At 38.6% G+C, this 26,441-nt stretch overlaps 1 protein-coding gene across 1 annotated transcript in view; it reads left to right on the forward strand.

Moving 5' to 3' along the window:
• CNTNAP2 (contactin associated protein like 2) overlaps window positions 1-26,441 on the forward strand; it is a 2,079,227-nt gene that overhangs the window by 1,357,183 nt on the left and 695,603 nt on the right. Inside the window, exon 14 of the mRNA XM_029233017.1 lies at window positions 22,782-22,982. Coding sequence (XP_029088850.1) covers window positions 22,782-22,982 — 201 coding nt within the window. The remainder of the gene's footprint in view (window positions 1-22,781; window positions 22,983-26,441) is intronic.

Raw genomic sequence — 26,441 nt, forward strand, 5'->3', positions numbered from 1 at the left:
TTTGTTCTGCTTGAATCCTTCATTGGTTCCCCCAATAGTCTTCAGGGCAATGCCCACTACTTTATCAGATGCTCAAGGAAGGGCACCTGTGTTCATTTCCAGTCCTCCCGCTTCCCAGGTAAACTCTCACCCCCTCAGCTGCAGCAACAGCAAACTACTTGCAGTTCAGGGCCTTTGCAAATTTTCTTTGCCTGAAATCCCACCTCTGCTCTAATTGAGTCTTTTTACATAATTAATTAATACATCCCAAAAGGTACAGCTCCATATCATCGCCCTAGAAAAACATTAGGAGACCACTGTTCTCAATGTTGTCTAAATTTGCTGTGTCTCCTGTATGCTCTCATGGCTTCATGGTCTGTTTCCACATCACTAACACAATACGGTAGAATTGTTTCTGCCTTGGACTGTGGGTACCTTGTGAGCAGGGACCGTGTCTTGATTTATTCTTGTATCTTTAGTGCCTAGTGAAATGGCTGTTCCCCTTAGGCACTTAGTACATATTTGGTACATAAATGAATGAATGAATAAATGAAAGAAAAAAAGATTAGAAGGAACATTTTTGCAAGTTTTTTCGATACTCTAATGCCGACATCATGAAAGTGATCAATTATAGTTTAAAACAAACCTTTAGTTTTTACTAAGCAAAAATAATGACTATAAAATGGCATACATGGTATGACTGTACATACATAAAAAGTTAAAACCTAGATAGCAAGAGACACTGAAATTGAATACACCAGTATTTTCAAGTGGCGTTTTTTCTTTAGAAGTGATGAGTCTATAGAATTTATTTACTTCTTTCTACTTCCGTGCGTTTCTCAAATGGCCTTAGTTCTATAAAATGTCCCATGATCCAACTCATGTTGACAAATTTACCACCTTTTTCTCAACATCCTTCAATTTTCTCTCCTTTACATTTCACTGTTTAGAAAATAAAAGTGCATCTGCAACAAATTATTCTACCACAAATCCACATTTTCATGGGAACCAAAATGAAACACATTAACAGGGGTTGGAGGGTAAATTTTTCCAACCCACTGTGAAATTTCCATTAAGCCCTTCTTCATAACTTCTCCAGGTCTTGGCCCTGAGGACAAATGAAGAGTGTAATCTTTGATCAGGGGTTACTTTAAACCAAAATTATCTAGTGTTAAAGAAAAACTCTTCCAAATGGTCACACCCTGCTGCTACAAAGGTGAGAGTCATCCCCACAACTCACATATTGTATAGCTGTAGGATGCAAGGCAAAGGATTGGAAAAAAGATTAAACCTCATGCAAAACATTATTTCCATTAAAATTACATCATACAATTATTACATAAATGGTTTTATTTTTCTGTAACTCTAACAAAACAAATGTTGCCCTTAAGGCAACCTTGCAGAATAACTTTCACTTAGGAGAAATGCAAAAAGGAATAGACATTAGAATTTTAGGGAAGGAATAAAATAATAATGGTATGGTTTCTGGGAGCCTTCCCTCTGATTTTCTTTCATGTGCTGATTATCTCTGTGGCTAGATAATAGAACTGTAGAGTTTCAGAGATGGAAGGAATCTTACAGATTATCTAGTATATATATAGCCTCATTTACAGTTGAGGAAATTAAAGGCCAGAGACGCTGAGGAGCTTGGTAAATGTACTCATTCCCTTTTCTCCCAGAGACCTTGGAAATGAATTTCATAAGTGACGTCTCTGTTATTAATTTCAGTTATTCCACTTGTCTGCAAGCTCTGCAGTCAGAAAGACCTGGGTTACATACACCTTTCACTACACACCAATGTAACCTTGGGTAAATTATTTAGTCTTTGGAAACCTCCTCTTCCTCAGTTATAAAGTATTAATTTTAAAGGACTTATCATGTAAAATTGTGTTAGGATTAAATGAGAAACTGGTGAGAAGACTATCCAGGTTCATAAATAATACTGGTGCTAGCTATTTTTATTATTGTCTTCATTTATTCCACGTGCAATCCCACTCTTTGAGATAAAGCATTCTGAAAGGTCCAAATGTAAGAGTTTATGAAGATGGTCCCTTGAACGCTTTTACCTCAGACTATTTCGTTTGTGTCCAGCTTTAATATTCCTGTTTCTTGGGAATTTTAAAGGTTGACAAAGGAAGAGAAGGGCCCAAAACACCAACAATAGTTGAGACAGGGAGTGCTGGTTTGAGACAAGCTCTCTTCTTTCTTGTCCTTTTTGTGTATTTTCCCATTTATTCTTCAAAACGACTTCATCAGGTAGGCAGGTACTGTGATAATCCCCATTGTACAATGAGGAGACAGATGCAGAGGGATTAATTGAGACGTGTTAAAGTGGTGTTCTATTACCATCACCCACATCACTCCTCCAGCTCCTACAGTCACAGGTCAAGAGGATTTGCCACCTCCTGGTGGCTGGGTTCTGATCTTTGGCTCCTAGAGCTGACAGTGGCTTGCCTGGTGGCAGGAGGGTTTCTCAGCACTCTAGCTGTCAAATCTTACCTCTCACCATACACCCCAATGAGCAAGATTTTATAGAGCAAAAAGGTAGCCTTTGGTGAGGGGTTTGAATACCTAGTTATAAATAACATACAATCTATATAATATGTAAGTTATGCCACTGGAACATAGAACATGCTTGGCAATACTCTCTGATATGTTTTCTTTCTAGCTTCTTCCCTTCTCTATCCCTTCCAAGTCATCTGGTGATGCTTCAGACCAAGTCCAATTGCTCCAGTGAAGGGAGGGTAAATATTCACTAGAACTGAGAGTTGTTACTCAGTTTTGAGTTTCAAATTACATTTTTAGAAACTCTTAGCAAGATAGCAATTTTAAAGGAAGAAAGCATTTTTATTGAATGTATAAAGTTATATTTTATCAGAGTCAAAAGCAGAAATAAGTAATTTATAGAGTAATAAAAAATGTGCTTAAAAACAAAGTTCTTGCCACACAATAAACAGAAAAGCCTTTCTGTGTGTGAAAAAGAGAGAGGAGAGGAGAAAAGAAGAAAACAGAGTGGAAAGGAAAGAGAAATAGAAGAAGTGAGTTTGAGGTAAAAAAGAGAGTGAGAGATAGAAGACAGGGAGAGGAGAGAAAAGCGAGACTCATGAGCTCCCTGCACCCTCCCACCCTCACCACACACCGCCTTCTGCCTGGTGTCAAAGTCCTGAGTGCAGGTCAAGTGTAGAAATACCCAGATTGTTTTCAGGGATCTAAGATAGGCAGACAGGTAGGATCTGAGACAAGTTCAAAATAAGTCTCTTAAAGAGATTATGAATATTCCCATAAATTTTCTCTATTCTTAATGTCAGCTCCTGTCCTATCACAGCTATAGTCAGTAAACTTTTTATGTATTCCTGTCTTTGCTTTGTGACTCCTATCTAGATTTAGTAACCGTGATCTGTATTTACCATCTCTTAACCTCAGCATTCAAATGATTCACCAATTTATGCATGCAATTGTATTGTACGCCTTATTTTCCAATCTCCAAAGAAGCATCATTTTGGAAATGTTATGCATGTCTGGATATAAATGTTTCTCTATCCGAAGTGTAACTCATACTTATGAATTGAAAAAGTTTTGGGATCTTTATAGGGACATTTAAAAACGTGAGGTGTTTTGAAATATTCCCTACTGATGTACATCATCTCATTTGAAGTAACATATTCGATGGAAGCAAATTATCTACTGAAGAGCATTCTTCATCTTGTTTCCCATAATAACTTAACAGCCTTATCTCATTTCTCAGATTGCTTTTCCAATTATAGCCAACACTTGATCATTTGAGCACACAGTACTTTAGCTGAACCATTCGTGGTGCTTTTACCTATTTACCTGCCCTGAGACCCTCCTCAGAAGTTGTAGTCGCTGAGGATGGAGTAGAGAGGAGAGATACTAAGGATGTGCCTTGTCTGTTACAAGATTTCGTTGACCTCAGTCTCCTTTGAAGACTCTCTCTCTCAATGACCTCTAAAAGTTGGAGCTCCCCAGGCCTTGTCCTGGCTTTTCTTCTCTTTGCTCTCTTTCTAAACATCTCCCCTCAGTTATCTCATTCATTTCCATGAAACTAAATGCAATTATATGCTACTACTTAAAAACGGAATTTTTGATCTTTCCACCAGCAAAATGTGTTCTTCCATTTACCCATTCATTTAAGCTAGAAAGCTGACAGTCATTCTACACACTTTTTCATTCACCCTCCCCCCGCCACCTTGCCTGCTACCTGCCATATCCAATCACTAATTTCTGTTTCTTTGTTTCTATCAAATGTATTTCAAACTCATCCGCCTCACCTCCACTGCCACCACCCTGATTCCAGTGCCATCATCTCTATTCAGGGGTTCACATTACGTGTCTGCTTCCATGCTTATCCCCTCCAATCTACTCTCCAAATAACAGCTAGAGGGATCTTTTTTTTTACATCTTTATTGGAGTATAATTGCTTTATAATGGTGAGTTACTTTCTGCTTTATAACAAAGTGAATCAGTTATACATATACATATGTTCCCATATCTCTTCCCTCTTGCGTCTCCCTCCCTCCCACCCTCCCTATCCCACCCCTCCAGGCGGTCACAAAGCCCCGAGCTGATCTCCCAGTGCTATGCGGCTGCTTCCCACTAGCTATCTACCTTATGTTTGGTAGTGTATATATGTCCATGCCTCTCTCTTGCTTTGTCACAGCTTACCCTTCCCCCTCCCCATATCCTCAAGTCCATTCTCTAGTAGGTCTGTGTCTTTATTCCTGTCTTACCCCTAGGTTCTTCATGACATTTTTTTTTCTTAAATTCCATATATAAGTGTTAGTATACGGTATTTGTCTTTCTTTTTCTGACTTACTTAACTCTGTATGACAGACTCTAGGTCTACCCACCTCATTACAAATAGCTCAATTTCGTTTCTTTTTATGGCTGAGTAATATTCCATTGTATATATGTGATGCATTTTCTTTATCCATTCATCCGATGATGGACACTTAGGTTGTTTCCATCTCTGGGCTATTGTAAATAAAGCTACAATGAACATTTCAGTACATGACTCTTTTTGAATTATGGTTTTCTCAGGGTATATGCCCAGTAGTGGGATTGCTGGGTCATATGGTAGTTCTATTTGTAGTTTTTTAAGGAACCTCCATACTGTTCTCCACAGAGGCTTTATCAATTTACATTCCCACCAGCAGTGCAAGAGGGTTCCCTTTTCTCCACACCCTCTCCAGCATTTATTGTTTCTAGATTTTTTGATGATGGCCATTCTGACTGGTGTGAGATGATATCTCATTGTAGTTTTGATTTGCATTTCTCTAATGATTAATGATGTTGAGCATTCTTTCATGTGTTTGTTGGCAGTCTGCATATCTTCTTGGAGAAATGTCTATTTAGGTCTTCTGCCCATTTTTGGACTGGGTTGTTTGTTTCTTTGTTATTGAGCTGCATGAGCTGCTTGAGCTGTAAATTTTGGAGATTAATCCTTTGTCAGTTGCTTCATTTGCAAATATTTTCTCCCATTCGGAGGGTTGTCTTTTGGTCTTGTTTATGGTTTCCTTTGCTGTGCAATAGCGTTGAAGTTTCATTAGGTCCCATTTGTTTATTTTTGTTTTTATTTCCACTTCTCTAGGAGGTGGGTCAAAAAACATCTTGCTGTGATTTATGTTATAGAGTGTTCTGCCTATGCTCTTCTCTAAGAGTTTGATAATTTCTGGCCTTACATTTAGGTCTTTGATCCATTTTGAGCTTATTTTTGTGTATGGTGTTAGGGAGTGTTCTAATTACATTCTTTTACATGTAGCTGTCCAGTTTTCCCAGCACCACTTATTGAAGAGGCTGTCCTTTCTCCACTGTACATTCCTGCCTCCTTTATCAAAGATAAGGTGACCATATGTGCGTGGGTTTATCTCTGGGCTTTCTATCCTGTTCCATTGATCTATCTTTCTGTTTTTGTGCTAGTACCATACTGTCTTGATTGTTGTAGCTTGTAGTATAGTCTGAAGTCAGGGAGCCTGATTCCTCCAGCTCCGTTTTTCGTTCTCAAGGTTGTTTTGGCTATTCGGGGTCTTTTGTGTTTCCATACAAATTGTGAAATTTTTTGTTCTAGTTCTGTGAAAAATGCCAGTGGTAGTTTGATAGGGATTGCATTGAATCTGTAGATTGCTTTGGGTAGTAGAGTCATTTTCACAATGTTGATTCTTCCGATCCAAGAACATGGTATATCTCTCCATCTCTTTGTATCATCTTTAATTTCTTTCATCAGTGTCTTATAATTTTCTGCATACAGGTCTTTTGTCTCCTTAGGTAGGTTTATTCCTAGATATTTTAATCTTTTTGTTGCAGTGGTAAATGGGAGTGTTTTCTTGATTTCACTTTCAGATTTTTCATTAGTGTATAGGAATGCCAGAGATTTCTGTGCATTAATTTTGTATCCTGCTACTTTACCAAATTCATTGATTAGCTCTAGTAGTTTACTGGTAGCATCGTTAGGATTCTCTATATATAGTATCATGTCATCTGCAAACAGTGACAGCTTTACTTCTTCTTTTCTGATTTGGATTCCTTTTATTTCTTTTTCTTCTCTGATTGCTGTGGCTAAAACTTCCAAAACTCTGTTGAATAATAGTGTTGAGAGTGGGCAACCTTGTCTTTTTCCTGATCTTAGTGGAAGTGGTTTCAGTTATTCACCATTGAGGACGATGTTGGCTGTGGGTTTGTCATATATGGCCTTTATTATGTTGAGGAAAGTTCCCTCTATGCCTACTTTCTGCAGGGTTTTTATCATAAATGGGTGTTGAATTTTGTCAAAAGCTTTCTGTGCATCTATTGAGATGATCATATGGTTTTTCTCCTTCAATTTGTTAATATGGTTTATCACATTGATTGATTTGCGTATATTGAAGAATCCTTGCATTCTTGGAATAAACCCCACTTGGTCATGGTGTATGATCCGTTTAATGTGCTGTTGGACTCTGTTTGCTAGTATTTTGTTGAGGATTTTTGCATCTATGTTCATCAGTGATATTGGCCTGTAGTTTTCTTTCTTTGTGACATCCTTGTCTGGTTTTGGTATCAGGGTGATGGTGGCCTCGTAGAATGAGTTTGGGAGTGTTCCTCCCTCTGCTGTATTTTGGAAGAGATTGAGAAGGATAGGTGTTAGCTCTTCTCTAAATGTTTGATAGAATTCACCTGTGAAGCCATCTGGTCCTGGGCTTTTGTTTGTTGGAAGAGTTTTAATCACAGTTTCAATTTCAGTGCTTGTGATTGGTCTGTTCATATTTTCTATTTCTTCCTGATTCAGTCTTGGCAGGTTGTGCATTTCTAAGAATTTGTCCATTTCTTCCAGGTTGTCCATTTTATTGGCATAGAGTTGCTTCTAGTAATCTCTCATGATCCTTTGTATTTCTGCAGTGTCAGTTGTTACTTCTCCTTTTTCATTTCTAATTCTATTGATTTGAGTCTTCTCCCTTTTTTTCCTACTGAGTCTGGCTAATGGTTTATCAATTTTGTTTATGTTCTCAAAGAACCAGCTTTTAGTTTTATTGATCTTTGCTATCATTTCCTTCATTTCTTTTTCATTTATTTCTGATCTGATCTTTATGATTTATTTCCTTCTGCTAACTCTGGGGTTTTTTTGCTCTTCTTTCTCTAATTGCTTGAGGTGCAAGTTTAGGTTGTTTATTCGAGATGTTTCCTGTTTCTTAAGGTAGGATTGTGTTGCTATAAACTTCCCTCTTAGAACTGCTTTTGCTGCATCCCATAGGTTTTGGGTCATTGTGTCTCCATTATCATTTGTTTTTAGGTATTTTTTGATTTCCTCTTTGATTTCTTCACTGATCACCTGGTTATTAAGTATTGTATTGTTTAGCCTCCATGTGTTTGTATTTTTTACAGATCTTTTCCTGTAATTGATATCTAGTCTCATAGAGTTGTGGTTGGAAAAGACACTTGATACAATTTCAGTTTTCTTAAATTTACCAAGGCTTGATTTGTGGCCCAAGATATGATCTGTCCTGGAGAATGTTCCATGAGCACTTGAGAAAAATGTGTATTCTGTTGTTTTTGGATGGAATGTCCTATAAATATCAATTAAGTCCAACTTGTTAGATGATTTGTCCATTGTTGAAAGTGGGGTTTTAAATTCTCCTACTATGATTGTGTTACTGTCAATTTCCCCTTTTATGGCTGTTAGTATTTGCCTTATGTATTGAGGTGCTCCTATGTTGGGTGCATAAATATTTACAATTGTTATATCTTATTCTTGGATCGATCCCTTGATCGTTAATGTGGTGTCCTTTGTCTCTTCTAATAGTCTTTAAAGTCTGTTTTGTCTGATATGAGAATTGTTACTCCAGCTTTCTTTTGGTTTCCATTTGCATGAAATATCTTTTTCCATCCCCTTACTTTCAGCCTGTATGTGTCTCTAGGTTTGAAGTGGGTCTCTTGTAGACAGCAAATATATGGGTCTTGTTTTTGTATCCATTCAGCCAATCTGTGTCTTTTGGTGGGAGCATTTAGTCCATTTACATTTAAGGTAATTATCGATGTGTATGTTCCTATTCCCATTTTCTAAATTGTTTTGGGTTCCTTATTGTAGATCTTTTCCTTCTCTTGTGTTTCTTGCCTAGAGAAGTTCCTTTAGCAGTTGTTGTAAAGCTGGTTTGGTGGTGCTGAACTCTCTCAGCTTTTGCTTGTCTGTAAAGGTTTTAATTTCTCCATCAAATCTGAATGAGATCCTTGCTGGGTAGAGTAATCTTGGTTGCAGGTTTTTCTCCTTCATCACTTTAAATATGTCCTGCCAGTCCCTTCTGGCTTGCAGAGTTTCTGCTGAAAGATCAGCTGTTAACCTTATGGGGATTCTCTTGTGTGTTATTTTTCCCTTGCTGCTTTTAATATGTTTTCTTTGTATTTAATTTTTGACAGTTTGATTAATATGTGTCTTGGCATGTTTCTCCTTGGATTTATCCTGTATGGGACTCTCTGTGCTTCCTGGACTTGATTAACTATTTCCTTTCCCATATTAGGGAAGTTTTCAACTATAATCTCTTCAAATATTTTCTCAGTCCCTTTCTTTTTTCTCTCCTTCTTCTGGAACGCGTATAATTCGAATGTTGGTGTGTTTAATGTTGTCCCAGAGCTCTCTGAGACTGTCCTCAGTTCTTTTCATTCTTTTTTCTTTATTCTGCTCTGCAGTAGTTATTTCCACTATTTTATCTATCAGGTCACTTATCCGTTCTTCTGCCTCAGTTATTCTGCTATTGATCTCATCTAGAGTATTTTTAATTTCATTTATTGTGTTGTTCATCATTGTTTGTTTCATCTTTAGTTCTTCTAGGTCCTTGTGAAATGTTTCTTGCATTTTGTCTATTGTATTTCCAAGATTTTGGATCATCTTTACTATCATTATTCTGAATTCTTTTTCAGGTAGACTGCCATTTCCTCTTCATTTGTTTGGTCTGGTGGGTTTTTATCTTGCTCCTTCATCTGCTTTGTGTTTTTCTGTGTTCTCATTTTGCTTATCTTACTGTGTTTGGGGTCTCGTTTCTGCAGGCTGCAGGCTCGTAGTTCCCATTGTCTTTGGTGTCTGTCCCCAGTGGCTAAGGTTGGTTCAGTGGGTTGTGTAGGCTTCCTGGTGGAGGGGAATAGTGCCTGTGTTCTGGTGGATGAGGCTGGATGTTGTCTTTCTGATGGGCAGGTCCACATCTGGTGGTGTGTTTTGGGGTGTCTGTGGCCTTATAATGATTTTAGGCAGCCTCTCTGCTAATGGGTGGGGTCGTCTTCCTGTCTTGCTAGTTGTTTGGCGTAGGATGTCCAGCACTGTAGCTTGCTGGTCGTTGAGTGAAGCTGGGTCTTGGTGTTGAGATGGAGATCTCTGGGAGACTTTCGCCGTTTGATATCATGTGGAGCTGGGAGGTCTCTTGTGGACCAGTGTCCTGAAGTTGGCTCTCCCACCTCAGAGGCACAGCACTGACTCCTGGCTGCAGCACCAAGAGCCTTTCATCCACATGCCTCAGAATAAAAGGGAGAAAAACTAGAAAGAAAGAATTAGTAGAAGAAAGAAAGAAAGAAAGAAAGAAAGGAAGAAAGGAGGGAGGGAGGGAGGAAGGGAGGAAGGAAGGAGGGAAGGAAGGAAAGAAAGAAGATAAAGTACAATAAAATAAAGTAAGATAAAATATAAAGTTATTAAAATAAAAAATTAATTATTAAGGAAAAAAAGAAAAAATTAAAAAAACAAAAACAAAACCGGACAATAGAACCCAAGGACAAATGGTGGAAGCAAAGCTATACAGACAAAATCTCCCACAGAAGCATACACATACACACTCACAAAAAGAGGAAAAGGGGAAAAAATCATAAATCTTGCTCTCAAAGTCCACCTCCTTAATTTGGGATGATTCGTTGTCTATTCAGGTATTCCACAGATGCAGGTACATCAAGTTGATTGTGGAGATTTAATCCGCTGCTTCTGAGGCTGCTGGGAGAGATTTCCCTTTCTCTTCTTTGTTCTCACATCTCCCAGGGGCTCAGCTTTGGATTTGGCCCCGCCTCTGTGTGTAGGTCGCCGGAGGGCGTCTGTTCTTCGCTCAGACAGGACGGGGTTAAAGGAGCTGCTGATTCGGGGGTTCTGGCTCACTCAGGCGGGGGGAGGGAGAGGCACGGATGTGGGGTGAGCCTGCGGCAGCAGAGGCCAGCGTGACGTTGCACCAGCCTGAGGCGTGCCGTGCATTCTCCCGGGGGAGTTGTCCCTGGATCCCGGGACCCTGGCAGTGGCGAGCTGCACAGGCTCCCCGGAAGGGGCGTGTGGATAGTGACCTGTGCTCGCACACAGGCTTCTTTGTGGCGGCAGCAGCAGCCTTAGTGTCTCATGCCCGTCTCTGTGGTTCGCACTTTTAGCCGCGGCTCGCGCCCATCTCTGGAGCTCCTTTAAGCGGCGCCCTTAATCCCCTCTCCTCGCGCACCAGGAAACAGAGAGGGAAGAAAAAGTCTCTTGCCTTTCGGCAGGTCCAGACTTTTCCCCAGACTCCCTCCCGGCCAGCCGTGGTGCACAAACCCCTGCAGGCTGTGTTCACGCCACCAACCCCAGTCCTCTCCCTGCGCTCCGACTGAAGCCCGAGCCTCAACTCCCAGCCTCGCTGCCCCCGTGGGTGAGCAGACAAACCTCTCGGTCTGGTGAGTGCCGGTTGGCCCTGATGCTCTGTGCGGGAATCTCCCCGCTTTGCCCACCACAGCCCTGTTGCTGTGCTCTCCTCCGCGGCACCGAAGCTTTTCCCCTCCGCCACCCACAGTCTCCGCCCGCGAAGAGGCTTCCTAGTGTGTGGAACCTTTCCTCCTTCACAGCTCCCTCCCACTGGTGCAGGTCCCGTCCCTATCCTTTTGTCTCTGTTTATTCTTTTTTTTTTTTTGCCCTACCCAGGTACGTGGGGGGTTTCTTGCCTTTTGGGAGGTCCGAGGCCTTCTGCCAGCGTTCAGTAGGTGTTCTGTAGGAGTTGTTCCATGTGTTGATGTATTTCTGGTGTATCTGTGGGGAGGAAGGTGATGTCCGCGTCTTACTCTTCCGCCATCTTCCCGGAAGCCAATCCAGAGGGCTCTTTGAAAAACAGAAGCCTGACTGTACTGCCTCCCTGCCGGCTTCCTATCATCCTTTGCATCTTATTCAGCTCCTTCTCAGTCTCAGACCCTTTGCAGAATGGCTCCTCAGTCTGAACCCCACCCCACGTCCTTCAGCTGCGTCTGCTTCTTGAGCCTAGTGTCGAACTCTGTGCCACTTCGTTAGTTCAGCAAGTATTTATTGAGCACTTGAGCACCTACACCAGGTACTCGGTTAGGCAATAAGGATTCAGCAATGACAGTTGTATCCAGCTCTGCCTCAGGGACAGCAGAGCTGTGGTTACAACAAATATGTTCCAAATACGATATGAGAAATGCAAACCCAATGGTAAACATGGATTGTTAGGGAGGCAGATGGAGATGGATGGATATCTAATCTGAACTTGATCTGATATTGCGGCTTGGGAAGTGGGTGATATTTTCTAGCAAAGTACTTAAAAGCTGAGACTTGATGGACTCAGAGCCAGGGCAGGTGGGAGTGTTCTTGGCAGTGGGGGAGAATTTGCTGGGTTTAGAGGAGCTTTAATATTTTAGTTTCTCAGAGAATCATTTTTTTAAAAAAAGAGAAAATCACCTAATACATTTGTACTTCTGTTAAAATTAAAGTGAGAACACCAGTTTTAGGTCCTTTGAATATGTTAATTCTGCTATCTTAAGGATTTTCTTTCCCTAAAAATTTATTTCTAGCTAATTATTCTCACGGAGGAACTTAATCTGTCAGACTGTCGTGCTAATGTTCCTCACAATAGGGCTGCTTCAGTGAATAGAAACTGAGTTAATGGGGAAAATTAAATACTCAGAGGAGTTGATTACTTGGGGATTTTCTTCCAAGGTGATAAATATTATCTGTATTATCAAAAAAAATTATGTTTAAGCCTGGTGCTTGGGTTGAAAGGAGGGAAAAGGGCCATAAACTTTCCTTTTTTATTGAAGTATAGTTGATTTACAATATTGTGTTAGTTTCTGGTGTACAGCAAACAGATTCAGTTTTATATATTGTATATATGTACGTGTATACATGTACATATATATTCTTTTACATATTCTTTTCCATTATGGTTTATTACAGGATATTCAATATAGTTCTCTGTGCTATACAATAGGACCTTGTTGTTTATCTATTTTATATATAGTAGTTTGTATCTGCTAATTCCAGACTCCTAATTTATCCCCCCCCCACTTCCCCTTTTGTAACCATAAATTTATTTTCTATGTCTGTGAGTTTGTTTCTGTTGCCACAGACTTTCTGATGGGACATCGCCTAAACCACAGCCCTTAGTGCCCCCAAAATGTAAATTGCTGGGATGTATTTGATCTTTTCAAGTTTCAGGAGCAGACAGTAATGTGAGCTAGGGTCAACATGAAAGGAAGGGCCATCTTATGAGATTCTATCCTGTTAATAGCGAATCAAACTGTCATTCTCAATTGTGTGTTTTCTGCTACATCAAAGCTTTTTGGATAGAAACTTCAGGAAGAATATAATTTCTCAAGTTAGCCTGATACAGCTTAGGTTTAAACTAAGTGCCAGCAAAATAAAATCTCCCAACAATAAAAAAATATATAAATAGAATAGCAGAGAATTTTAAAGATTGTGTTACGTATGTTAAAGGATGTGATGTAGGTTGTAAGTGGGTTTATGATTTATATGCTAAATCTCATTACTTGGGCGATTCTGGCAGTTGCTTGAAAAGTAAGTTATTTTTTCAGGTTGTACAGTAATTACTTATTTTGTGTACCTTCTTCCCACTAGCTCTTTGGTGGCATGCCATACGTGTTATTTGCCTTCATGTGCTCAGGACCTAGAACAGTGCTTGGAATAAAGCAAGTTGTTGATGAATGAAACTCCTATGTTCAGGATCTCTTGCTGTGTAAGGAGATGTGCACACACTTAGCACAGAATGATTATTATCTTACTGTTCAACCCAGAAAGAAAATGATGACGGTTTTAAGAAGCTTATTGCATCTTGGATGTATTATCATGTTGCTCTTTAAAAAAATCCTTGCAGTTTACAAGATTTAAAAAATCTTGTAAATACTGCAAGTACAGTACCAGGATTTTATAATTTCAAATATCACTTTGTTCCATCTGTAAAGACTTTCTAAATGTTTATTTTTTTTTGAAGCTTAATAAATTGTAGAACTATCTGATGGGATCTATAAGCCCATGAACTGTATTTCGTTTTGTTTTTTTTTTTTTGAACATCTTTATTGGAGTATAATTGCTTTACAATGGTGTGTTAGTTTCTGCTTTACAACAAAATGAATCAGCTATACATATACATATATTCCCATATCCCCTCCCTCTTGCGTCTCCCTCCCACCCTCCCTATCCCACCCCTCTAGGTGGTCACAAAGTACGGAGCTGACCTCCCTGTGCTATGCGGCTGCTTCCCACTAGCTGTCTGTTTTACACTTGTTAGTGTATATCAAGTGGGTACATACTACCAAATACCATCAAACCACTGATGATGACTGTGATAGAGATTTGTTGGAAACTAAGTGAAGAAAGGGTTAAGGTATATTATTAGCACAATATTTATGAACTTCTGCAGACTTCTAGGTACTATTCTAAGAATTTAAGATTCATGAGTAAACAAAATTTATTTTAAAAATTCACTGATATATTGAAGTTTATAGTCTATGAGGAAGGTGGGGTAGGGAGGCAGACGATAAAAATAACAAACAAGTAAATTGTATACTATGTTCAAAGGCCATACGTATGTGCTTTGGGTGTAGAGAAGGGAAGGGACAGAGTGGGCTGTAAGTTTAAATAAGATAGACTTCACAGACCTCAATGAGAACATGCCATTTGAATCAAGACTAATGGAGGCGAGGGAGTTAGCCTTGAGACCATCTGGAAAAATTCCTCTAGGCAGAGGAAACAGCCATGCAGAAGCCTTAAAGCATAAGTGCCTGGCATATCTGAACTACAGCTAGGTCAGTGTGGTAAATACTTGAAGTGATTTTTTTTTAACCAAGTGTGTGCAATATGTTTTAAGGTATTTTTAAATAATAGGAAGTAAGTGTTATCTTGAAAGGTCCACAGAAATGGTCAGTCATTGATCCAAGATGACGTTTACCTAGTATCCAAGTTTGAACTCAGATCAAAATCTAATTACCATTATAAGCAACACAAATTGAAGAGTAACATTTCCTTGCTACACAGGATAGAAATCTTCTTATTGCCACAGAGATGAACTCCTGACTATCAAATACACACCAACTACATCTCTACCCAGTGTGAGAGAAAAAGGAAAGGGAAGATTAGCTTGTCTAAGTATTCATATAAATGCGGTCAGTAACTCTAGCCGTATTGTAAAAGAATGTTAACATCTCTACAGTGGAACAAAAACATTAACAAATATTCTTCTTCCCAGAAAATAGCTAATGTCTTCCTCGAAAAACGATATACATAGGCTCCAAATTGTTCTTCAGGTGGGTATGAATGATCCACCATTATTTATACTTGCTCACAACACTCCATTTTTGAGCTGGAATTGTGAGCATAAAAATAATTAACATTTTCCACCACCTGCAGAACATCATCTGTACTTTTAGTTCATTTCCTCGGTGCTTCCTGCAGGGCTTCCGTCTGCTTTATATACCTTATTTCTCTACACGTGATTAAAGCTGCTTATGCCACCTGAGCTGCGTACATAGCAGGCATTATGGAGTGGCTTAAACCATCGGAGCCCACCACGGTGAAATGACCTCTATGATATTAGGCTCTAGGTTACAGAGATGCTTGTAATGCTCACACAAAATGTATTTGGGGGGAGAAAAACATGACACCAAAAATTTCTAATAAGTTAAATTGTGTCAATAGGATCATAACTATTGAGAAAACCTTCTAAACAAAACAATGGTCTATAAAATTAATGGTCTTTAAACTTAACTGCCTGGAAGACTGATGAAATTTTCAAATAGATCCTCTGACAAATGACTAAAAAATGAAACAAAAACAAAAAACCATCATAGCCTACCATCATTATAACCTAACATAGTTTGTAGAATTATTTAATACTTTGGATAAGCAACTATATAAGAAATTGTTCTGTGACTTATGCAGTAAAGCACACATAGCTCATGTAAAATGACCAGTATTTCCTAGACTATTACTGTTGCAAATCTGGAATTCATATAAAGTTTACCTGAAATAAGGTACCTGTTAATTGTTTCAATATGAAGTATTTCTAGTTTGTATACAACACCTAGATTAAGAAATATAACATCAAATATCAAAGCCTAGGTATATCCCTAATCATATTCCCCTTGACTTGTTCCAGATTTTGAGAGGCAAAGCTTTCAGCTGTTCCTGTTGAGTATGATGTTAGCTGTGGGCTTGTCCTATATGCCTTTGGAGAAATATTTTTTAAAATATAAATTAATCGTCCATCTCCACAGCATTTCAACACCTACACCGTGATGATCTACTAGAACTTTCAACCCATATGCAATTGTTATGACTGCAATCTTATACTTCACCATTCCAGACCCTTCAATTTCCAGTTGATCCAGATCCCATTTACTGAACGTTTTGTCTCCAAGGTATTTGGTCTGAGCTATAAGAAGAATGAAACTGCTTTTATCACCATCTTCATATGGCTCATCCCTATTTAACCTTCATCATTCACTGAAAATGCCATGTCCTCTTGGGTCACTTATGGCTGTCTAAAGCTGGGTTATACAGACTTTCCATGTGAACTCACAAGACCCTGTGCATATATCTGTTTTAGCACCTGTTCGCAATTTGCAATTTCAAGCTTAATGTTTTCTCCCCTCCATTGGACTACAGGCTTGTTGAGGACAGGAACTCAAGTCTTTTTCATCCTTGTACTTCCAGAACCTAACATCGTGCTGAAACAGATCAAAAACTCAGTAATGGTTTATGAATGTATTCATGATTTTATGACATTTTTCTTGATGTAATAACTTGTATATTGTAATTTAAAATAATATTTAAAAAGTCTAAAATAGTGTCTATATTCCCCTGCCCCCTGAAAATTAGTGGGGTGCTGTGGGGAAGACAATAAATATTTTGACATGTCACCAGGCATATCACCACTGGGTCAAAGACATGTGTAGTGAAAAGAGCACTAAATCCAGAATTAGGGGACAAAGTTTCCATTATCTTGCCACTAACTTTTCGTATTCATTTGGTCAAGCCACTTATCACTTCTGACACTTTTTTTTTTAATTGAAGTATAGCTGATTTACAATATTGTGTTAGTTTCAGGTGTACAGCAAAGTGATTCATATATATATATATTCTTTTTCAGATTCTCTTCCATTATTGGTTATTATAAGATATTGAATATAGTTCTCTGTGCTATACAGTAAATCCTTGTTGTATATTTTATATGTAGTAGTGCATCTGTTAATCCCATGCTCCTAATTTATCCCTTCCCCCACCCTTTCCCCTTTGAGAAAGTTTGTTTTCTGTGTCTGTGAGACTGTTTCTGTTTGTAAATTAGTTCATTTGTATTTTTTTTAGATTCCACATATAAGTGATATCATGTGATACTTGTCTTTCTCTGACTCACTTCACTTAGTATGATAATCTCTAGGTCCATCCATGTTGTTGCAAATGACAATATTTCATTCTTTTTATGGCTAATATTCCATTTTATATATATATCATTTTATAATATATATATAAAATCTTCTTTAGCCATTCATTGATGCACACTTAGGTTGTTTCCATGTCTTGACTATTGTAAGTAGTGCTGCTGTGAACATTGGGGTGCATGTATCTTTTTGAACTAGAGTTTTTGTCTTTCCCGGATATATGCCCAGGAGTGGGATTGCAGGATCATGTGGTAACTCTATTACACTTGGTTTCTTAATCTCTAATTGAAGAGATTCAAAATGGATGCTCTCTAAAATGACATTATCTTGATGCTATGTAGAACTCAAAATTTTTCACATGAGAACATGGTTTCTTTTAAATGGTAGGCTTCTTCCCTTGGCTGTGTTCTCCTGTAAGGCTACAAACATGTAAGCAATTCTTATTGATGCTATAGTGTTTCATTGGCGATCCTTGCTCATGTCTTCCTCATAGTTGAGGTTCAGTTGTTGATTTACTGAATCAGGATAATAACTATTAAGACTTCTATGCTCAAAGAAAACCACAAACCTAGTTATCAGAATGCAGTTTATGAGATAGGGAAGAAATTTAAGGATATACAAAATTGAATTCACTAGTTTTATGCAGCAGGCCAAGATTTACATGCAATATGGAAAATCTTAGGTGAGGCATGTATTATAGTTCAGTTCCAGTTGTGTTACTCTCAGAGTGAGAGACCCAGCGTCATTCCTGTAGAATTACTGTAATAGGTAATAGGGCTGCTCAGGGATTTGGACCACAAGGAGATGTTGCCGAGGCCCACCTAACAAGCTTTATACACCATTTTAAGTTTAGGTAATTTATAATATAATATTCCCTTAATTTTAAAGATCATTTCAGAGTTAATTTGAATAAAGGTGTAAAAAGCTCCCAGATTGACAAATTGGTCAATAACCAGAACCATGATGCTGCTTGAAAATCAGAAACACTTAGATGCATATTCAGATGTATGGGACACAAAATTTTTTTCCACTCGATTTAGCTCAGATTGGACTTTAATTAAAATGTACTGTATAAAGACCTGCTCTGTACTGTGAACTTCAGATTATATATGGATAAATAACATGGAAAAGAGTCAAAGAACAGCCATATGTATGATGAAGAAACTGGTTATATTCTGGGAGGAGTAATTCTTTGCTTTCTTCACTGGTCATTTCCTGGCTTTATCGGGCCCTGGTCATAACTCCAACTGTGCCAGGAATTGAGTTCTCATGAAGTGAATTACCTGAGAATTACAGTTAGGATAAGGATATGGGGTCACTGATACAGGTAGCAGAGCGACCTTTCTAATGTACATATGTCAACACAACTAAGCTGGGTAATCTTGAGGACCCTGTAAATGCCAAGGAGAGGGATGTATTCCCACAGTATGTTCCAGATGTACCCCAGTATTTGAAACATATCATTAAATCAGCTATATTTAAAACAACGTACAAGGTGACAGTTTTTAAATATGTAATTGCATGATGCGACAGATACTAAGCACTAAGTAATCACAAAGGCCATTTTCATAACACACTAATCTAAAAAGAATATTTGAAATACACTAGCTTATCAATTGCTTCTTCATGAAAACGGACAGTGGCAGAAATTAGAAGTTTCCGTACACATTAGTTTTTATTTGCATTACACACATATCTTACAATACATGCTATATAAACACACTGTGAATATGGAAATAAGATTTTTAATTTTTCCACTTATGATACTAGTGAAGAAAAATCTATACAGCATAACTTTCTTCTAGATGCTGGATATCTGCAAAATTGTTAATATCCATTTGTCATTTAAGATTTAATAGCTCCAAAGGAGCCATCACAGTGTGTAATATGCAAGCATTAACAAATAATTTGTAAGATGCATCAACAGTAATTGTTTTATGCTATCAAAATAGAGCTTATATATTACCTTTTATAATGCCATGACTCTGTAGAAAGTTTTAAATCTTTATAAAGAAATATATATATATATATATTATTTTTCAAACCCCTCTGAAGTATAATTTTATTGCAGCAAAGAATGGTATGTCAAAGATTAAGTTAAAGCAAACTACTTTCACTTGCTCCAAACCTTCCAAAGCCAGTGGCTTTCCATCTCACTGTAAGGTCACAATCCACTCATTCTCATTACATTTCCGTCTTCAACTTCTGCTCCTCTCCCCTTCCGTCACTCACTGGCTTTCTTGTATACCTGAAGGACATCCAGAATATTCCAGATTTAGAACATTTGCATTTTCATTCCCTCTGTCTGGAATACTTTTCCCCAGACATCTACATGGCTTGCTGGATAGCTACCTTATTTATTGAAATGTCACTTTCTCAGGGCTTTTATGGATTCCTCTGTGTTTAAAAATGCAATCCCCATACACACAGCCTATTCTTCCCTTCCCTGATTTAGTTTTCCTCCTCACCATTATCACTGGCTAACTATATATATATATATATATATATATATATATATATATATATATATATATAATGTGTGTGTGTATTCTTTTAATTTTGCTTATTATCTGTTTTCTTTTCTCCACTAGAATGTAAGAATGTAAGCTGCAAAAATTTATGAATGCTTTTTTTTGCTGTGGTTTTCATGGTGCCTAGATCTGTACTGGTCATATAGTAAGTAGGTACATGATAATATTTGTTGAATGAATGAGTGGACTATAAAACAAATATAAAGATATAATGTACAGGGAGGGTTTTGATGATGAAATGTGTGTGCTGAGATGGCTGGAACTAGAGTTTAGGGTCAAGAAGTCACCAGGACCAAAATGTTAGAGATTCATCAACATTAACAAATTGGTTAGTCTTTTTAAAGTTATTGACAGAGACCATAATTGGTGATCATTTCGTTTTACTTGCTTAATTAATGTTTGCCTTTATTAACCTATTTTGTATATATAAAAAGGGGTTTATGATATTTAAAGGAGGGTCAGATTAGAATGCTGTTCCATCAAAAGTTAAAGAAAGAGAGGTCTGGAACAGTGCTACAGGACAAGGCTCTTGGTAAGGATTTGTTTTAAAAAAAAAGAGAGAGAGAAAGAAAGAAAAAGAGAAAGAAACGAAGAAGGAAGGAAGGGAGGGAGGGAAAGAAAGAAGAGAGGAAGGAGGGAGGGAGGAAAAAGTAAGTGGTGTCAAACATTTGAGAATTCTATGCCATAGACTTATTGTAACAGAAAAGTGATAGAAGTAACCTAATTCAATTAATGAATTTTTAATTAGGTGAAGGTAAATCTGAAGGTCTGGATATACATGACAATCAGTTTGTTTTCAGAATCATGTCAGAAAGTGACAGAATTACCAAAATATATTGTAGCTTTTCTTGCTGTATCAGAGGAGCTAAAGGAAGGCAGTTCTGATCAGGCCAAAGATAAAACTGGAAAAACAATTATCTATTGTAGATGGAGAGCATCTGTGGTGGGGTGGGACTCGGGAAGGGAAGGTTGTCACTGGAGCTCAGATCTGGAGAAAGAGTGGGCTTGAGGAAAGACTGCTCTAGATGCAGGAAAGAGCAAGTGCGAGTCTCCAAGGAGGCAGAGCCAAAGGAGCAAGGGGGAGATTAGTAGGGCGGCAAGGAAGAGCCGGATCTCGGAGGGCCTTTCACTATTCTAAGAACTAGACTTTGTCTGTGAACGAGACCGGGTGCCATGTGAGGACCCTGAGCTGTGTCAAAATCTGACTTGTGCTCGAAAACCTCAGCCTGGTTGATGTGTTGAAGGTAGGCATGAGGGTGCAAGGGTGGAAAGAGGGGACTGGTTAGAGGTTACTGTGGGATGCAGGCGAGCGGCCCTGGGGCTTCGACCAGAGCAGTGGCGGGGGGTGGGGTGAGGAGTGCCCAGATTCGGAATAATTATTGAAGGTAGAGCAGGCGGGGGTCACTGACAGGCTGCAGGAGGAGGTGGAAGAAAGGGAAGAGTTGAGAGCAACTCCAAGGCTTTTGTCCTAGAACTGGACGAGTGGAGTTGCCATTTCCTGAAACAGGAAGACCTCAGGAGGGGCAAGTTCAGGACATCTCTCATCTTTCTTAATCTAAAGCTCTCTGTCTCTCTGTCTGTCTCTCTCCTGTGTGTGTGTCTCTCTCTCTTCCTTTGTTATTTATCACTCACCTGTTGAAAAACTAGATTGTATGATGTATACAGTTTTCCACAGCATGGATTTCGCTGTTTCCCTTTGGTGACATTTAACATGTTCCCCTTTCCCCTGTATTTTCTAGAAGTTGGCAGGTAGGTCTGTAAGCTTGGTGAAATTCACCTCTGAGTTTTGTCCACACCCCTCCACAGGTAGGCCTGTGTACTTGCCCGCCCCTCCTGATCCCCAGGACGCACGTCTCCTCCGGTTTTACTTGTTATATTAGCAACCATGAATAATCCTACTTAGATCCTACTAACTTGTTAGAAGTTAAAACATTTATCATTTAGCCTTCATTTATGAGCTGAAATATTTCCAGTATTTAGTTACATTACACTTCATATAACTAAGGTAGACTAAATGCTGGATTCTTTGCCTCTATTTGCCAATATTCAAAGTAATGAGTTAGTTACCTAGCATCTTCCAAAATTAGACATTTCTTTTTTTTGTACAAACTCATGGAGTTAAATATACTCGCTGTATTTTAATGTATTGCAGGAAATTCTTATTGATGTTAATTAAAATCATCCTTTTTTGGCCCTGGGATTTTTTGAACCACTCTCTGTCTCCAGTAGTTTGTTTCTGAAGTGACAATATGTTCCAGGCTCCTCTTATACATTTCCAGCCCTGAATCAGCCATTTCTCCAGGAGCTTAGTTTTCTCTTAATGGAAAATGGTATTGAGTAATGACAGTCTGGTGCCAGAGGTTGGTCCTTGTTTGGGAACTTTTTCAGTGGACAGAGCTAAGACATATATCTACATTTTAAAAAAGATAACATCATCCTGGGTTCATAGTGATGCTTCTAATTCAGATGCAGAACTATATAGCATTTTAATTTAATCTCATCAATCTTATATATGCTTCTCCTTTTCACATATTGAAATTTTCAGGGTCCAAAACACCAAGATAATTACTTATTTGCATCATTCCACATGTGTAGAGCATTTCAGTAACAGAGCATGCAGTGTCTAATTATAACTGAAAGGTCAGGGTGAAAAGAATATTTGTTGACAAGATGAGTATGCATATTCTGATTAGAGCAAACAGCATGTACAAAGATCCAGAGGCTTGAGAGCACGTAGTTCCTTTAGGAAGGAGCAAATACTGTTCTACGGAAGGAGCGAGGGATTACAGAGTCGGGAAGCCTTTGGAACACAATGGGCCTCACATTCAATGCTGCAGATATTAGAGCATCAACCAGATTCTCAGGCTATTTGGTTTCATTTTCAGGAGGTATCTTGCGTTTGTTTTTAATAAAAAATATTACTTTTCTACTCTGTCTATATAAGCAGAACTTAAGTGTGAGAAAGGGTAGGGGTTACTTTAAGTATTACTATCCTTAGCTCTGTTCTACAGCAGTTCAGGGAAAACACCAGTGAAATTATAGCTCACTTATTTTCTGACATTTGAAGATGCATGTGCATACTAATGACCCATTGTCTTGGCATTTTTCTCCCCACAGAGGACAAAGTATGGACCATAGTGTCTCATGATTTGCAGATGCAGACAACGGTGGTGGGCTACAACCCAGAAAAATACTCGGTGACACAGCTCATTTACAGCGCCTCCATGGACCAGATCAGCGCCATCACCAACAGCGCCGAGTATTGTGAGCAGTACATCTCCTATTTCTGCAAGATGTCCAGGTTGTTGAACACCCCAGGTAGGCTGAGAATGGAATGTTGCTTTTAATTACTATCTTAGCTGGTGATTGGAATTACCTAAACAGTCCAACAGGTGTGGCTTATTATCTCAACAGTCCAGTCTTCAAAGCGCGGGCAGCTGTGAAAGTAAAATATAACCACTTGTTTCTTCTTTCTGGAGAAGGAAGCTAAGAAACACCATTTTTTCAGAAAAATTCCATTGTTTCTAACTTAGCTATTTAAAATTTTTATATGCATATATGTGTGTGTGTCAGTGCTTCTAGTGCGTAATTATCAGTATTTGCTTTGGGCAAAAGTTTATCAAAGCTCCTTGTGAACTTTCAAGTAATTCCCTTTGAGTTCTTCAGTTGTCTCTAACATAGAGATGAAAGAATTCTGAAGGCTGTCTGCAGGTAAATGGCATATAGAATAGCGATAGAATTTAGAGCTGTTTGTTGTCTGTAGTCATTTAACAGTATCTGTTGGTCTCAAGAAGTCTGCTCTTTTTTTTCATGATGGCTTACTTTTAGCAGTGCTTCAGGACTTGTGTGTGTGTGTGTTGGGGGTAAAGAAGATAGTTTACAAAGGGTATATTGGAAGTATCTTTACCACAAGAGCCATACACTCTGGGATTCTTGGCAGTAAATTCATTATGTTGACAGCAAACTAAATCTCTTCGTCTATAGTATAACATAGAAGTAAAGCATGTGCTTTGAGTCAGAGAAACATATGTTCACACTTTTCAGCCTTGCTGCTTCTCGGGTATGTGACTTTGGGGGAGTTCATTGAACTTCTCTGCCTCAGTTTCCAGTGTCTTTCAGTCAAAGAGGGATCATAATGCCTATTTCAGGGTGATTGTGAGAATTTGATCAGGGAATATACTGTGCCTGTTATAAGTCTTGATGCACTTAAGGACTTAATAAAGAGCAAATAGTATATTGATGATTTTTTTATTATTAAACAACTTTGGAAGTGGCATTATGTCAGAGACCAAGGGACTGCTTGATGCCCCAAATTAGTGTTGTATTGGGGCCAGTGTTGTAGGGAGTCACAGAAGAGAGTTATAAGCAGGACAGTCTATAATGTTTTGAAGATTTAAGTGCTTTTATGTGCAAAGCCTTGTGCTAAAATTACGGACAAGTATAACCTATGAACTCTAAGAAAGTAAAATCTGTAAAATATGAAAATGATTGGTTCAGACAATTATGCTTTTGCTATTTGGAGAAAGAAGACATGACTGTGGCTGGGATGTTGAAGTGATGCTTCATTAAAGAGGTTGAAAGACAATTCGAGGTTGGTGAGAGTAAACAAGAGTCTGGAGGACAGAATACGAATGATCTTTCAGGCCACGGTGAGAAGTAGTTTAGCAGAAGCAGAGTTCGTGTCAAAAAACAGTAAGAAATAAGGCTGGAAAGTACAAATGGGAGAAACCGTGGAGGAAATTAAATGCAATGCTGAGAATTTCCCCTGGAGGCCCATGCTTCTCACCTCAGGCTTTAGTGTGCATGCGAATAACCCAGAGGGATTAATGAGACACAAACTGCTGGACTTCGTTCCCTGAATTTCTGATTCAATAGGTCTGAGGTGGGGCTCCAGAATTTTCATTTGTAACGAGTGTTTTGGACTGAATTGTGTCCCCCAAAATTCACACGTTGAAGTCCTAATCCCTAATGTGACCGTATTTGAGACAGGGCTTTTAGGAGATAATTAAGGTTAAATGAGGTTATAAGGTTGGATTCCTAATCTGACTGAATTGGTGGTTTATAAAAAGAGGAAGAGTCAGAAAGAGCACTCTCACCAGAAACCAAACTGGCCAGTACCTTGATCTTGGACTTACAGCCTCCGGAACTGTAAGAAAAGAATGTCTGTTGTTTAAGCCACTCAGCCGATGGTATTTTGCTACGGCAGCCTGAGTGTGCTAGTGCAATGAGTTCCCGGGTGATGATGGTATTGCTGCTCTGGAGACCACTGTGAGAACCATAGCTGTGGGCAGTGGAAATCCCTGAAGGTCCCTACAACTGTTCTTCTATCCCCCTTCACTTATTTCAGCCTTTTATTTTATTTTTACTGGATCCTGTTTCCAGTGCTAAGAAGAGTCAACCAACGATTATAGAAAATCCGGAGCACTAGGCACAATTAGGGCCCATCAGCTTGTCTGCCCTCAGTTTCATGAGTGAGTGCTCCCTGTGGAAGTTCACTCCAAAGATTCCAGTCCATCAGTCTCCAGTCCTGGAGGGGGATGGTGTGAGGGAAAACTGCTGACCAGAAAAATAACTTGGTACCATCTGCTTTGTTTTCTTTATTTTCTTCCATTCTTCTATTAAACTCCAAAGTCAACTTTTACTGTTTGAATTTTTGCTCTCGTGGTTAAAAAACACAATGCAACCTCCAAATAAGTTTATCTTACAGTTCAGGCACCAGGAGAATTAGGCTAGAGGTAAGAGAAACAATTTGCTTTTAGCGATTCTGGTCTTGTAGTTCATTCCTTCCCTTCCCTCATTGGTATACTCTCTGCCTTCCCCCATCCACCAAGAAGCCTCACACACTTATTACCCTCCTTTTGGAAACCCAGGATGTCCAAAACCATCAGGAAACAGGATAAATTTGTTTTTAAAAATACTTCCATTACGTTTTCTCATAATAAGCTAAACACACTTCTCTTCAACCTCCAGACACCTTTTCAGAGGAAGAACTACTAAATTGAAATCAAGAGTGAATTGTTAATCTGTACAGTAAGCACACTATTTTCTTTGTGTTTGCAGACATTTGCAGGTTATTATTATACTTACTAAACTGTGCATTGAAAATCATGTTATCATATGCTTCTTGCCTTTGGGGACACCCTCCATGTATCAAATTTTTACTCACATAGGATCGGACTTAATAAATGTTTGCTGACTGGAATGAAATGACAAATATATTGTTTTAAATATTTCCTCATTCAACCTTCAGTCAGCTGTTTTTAAACAAGTGTGTACGTCAGAATTTTCAGGTTGCTCGTCACAATGCTGATTCCGATTCTGACTCGGGAGAACTTGGTTGGGGCACAGGAATGTTTGCTTTTAACAAACATCCATGCATTATTCTGTGAACCGTACATTGAAAAATACCATCTTTAATTTATGGCATGAGGCCTCTCATCTTGGATTTTAAGGCATCAGTCCTCTGTGTGGGAGAAGATTAAAGGGAATATTAGAACTTGTCTGACCAACTGAAATAAAATGACATACATAACTACCTGTTCCTCCAGCTAAAATAAATTGGCATAGTGGTATTTTAAAAATCCTTTTCGTAGACTATTGTAAAGTGAATTTCAGCCTACTCTTCTTAGTCATTTTTCATATCCCAATTTCTATTTTCAGGGTTAATTAATCTGTAGACAGCTGAGGCAAGGAAAAGGAGTGGTTGATATAGCAAGTTTTCCTGTATTACTGTATTCTGTATATGTCCAAGTATGAAAGAATACAATTTAATACAAA

The sequence above is a fragment of the Monodon monoceros genome, unplaced genomic scaffold (assembly GCF_005190385.1).
Source record: "Monodon monoceros isolate NGI ecotype Baffin Bay Population unplaced genomic scaffold, NGI_Narwhal_1 Super_Scaffold_2, whole genome shotgun sequence".
Taxonomy (NCBI): domain Eukaryota; kingdom Metazoa; phylum Chordata; class Mammalia; order Artiodactyla; family Monodontidae; genus Monodon; species Monodon monoceros.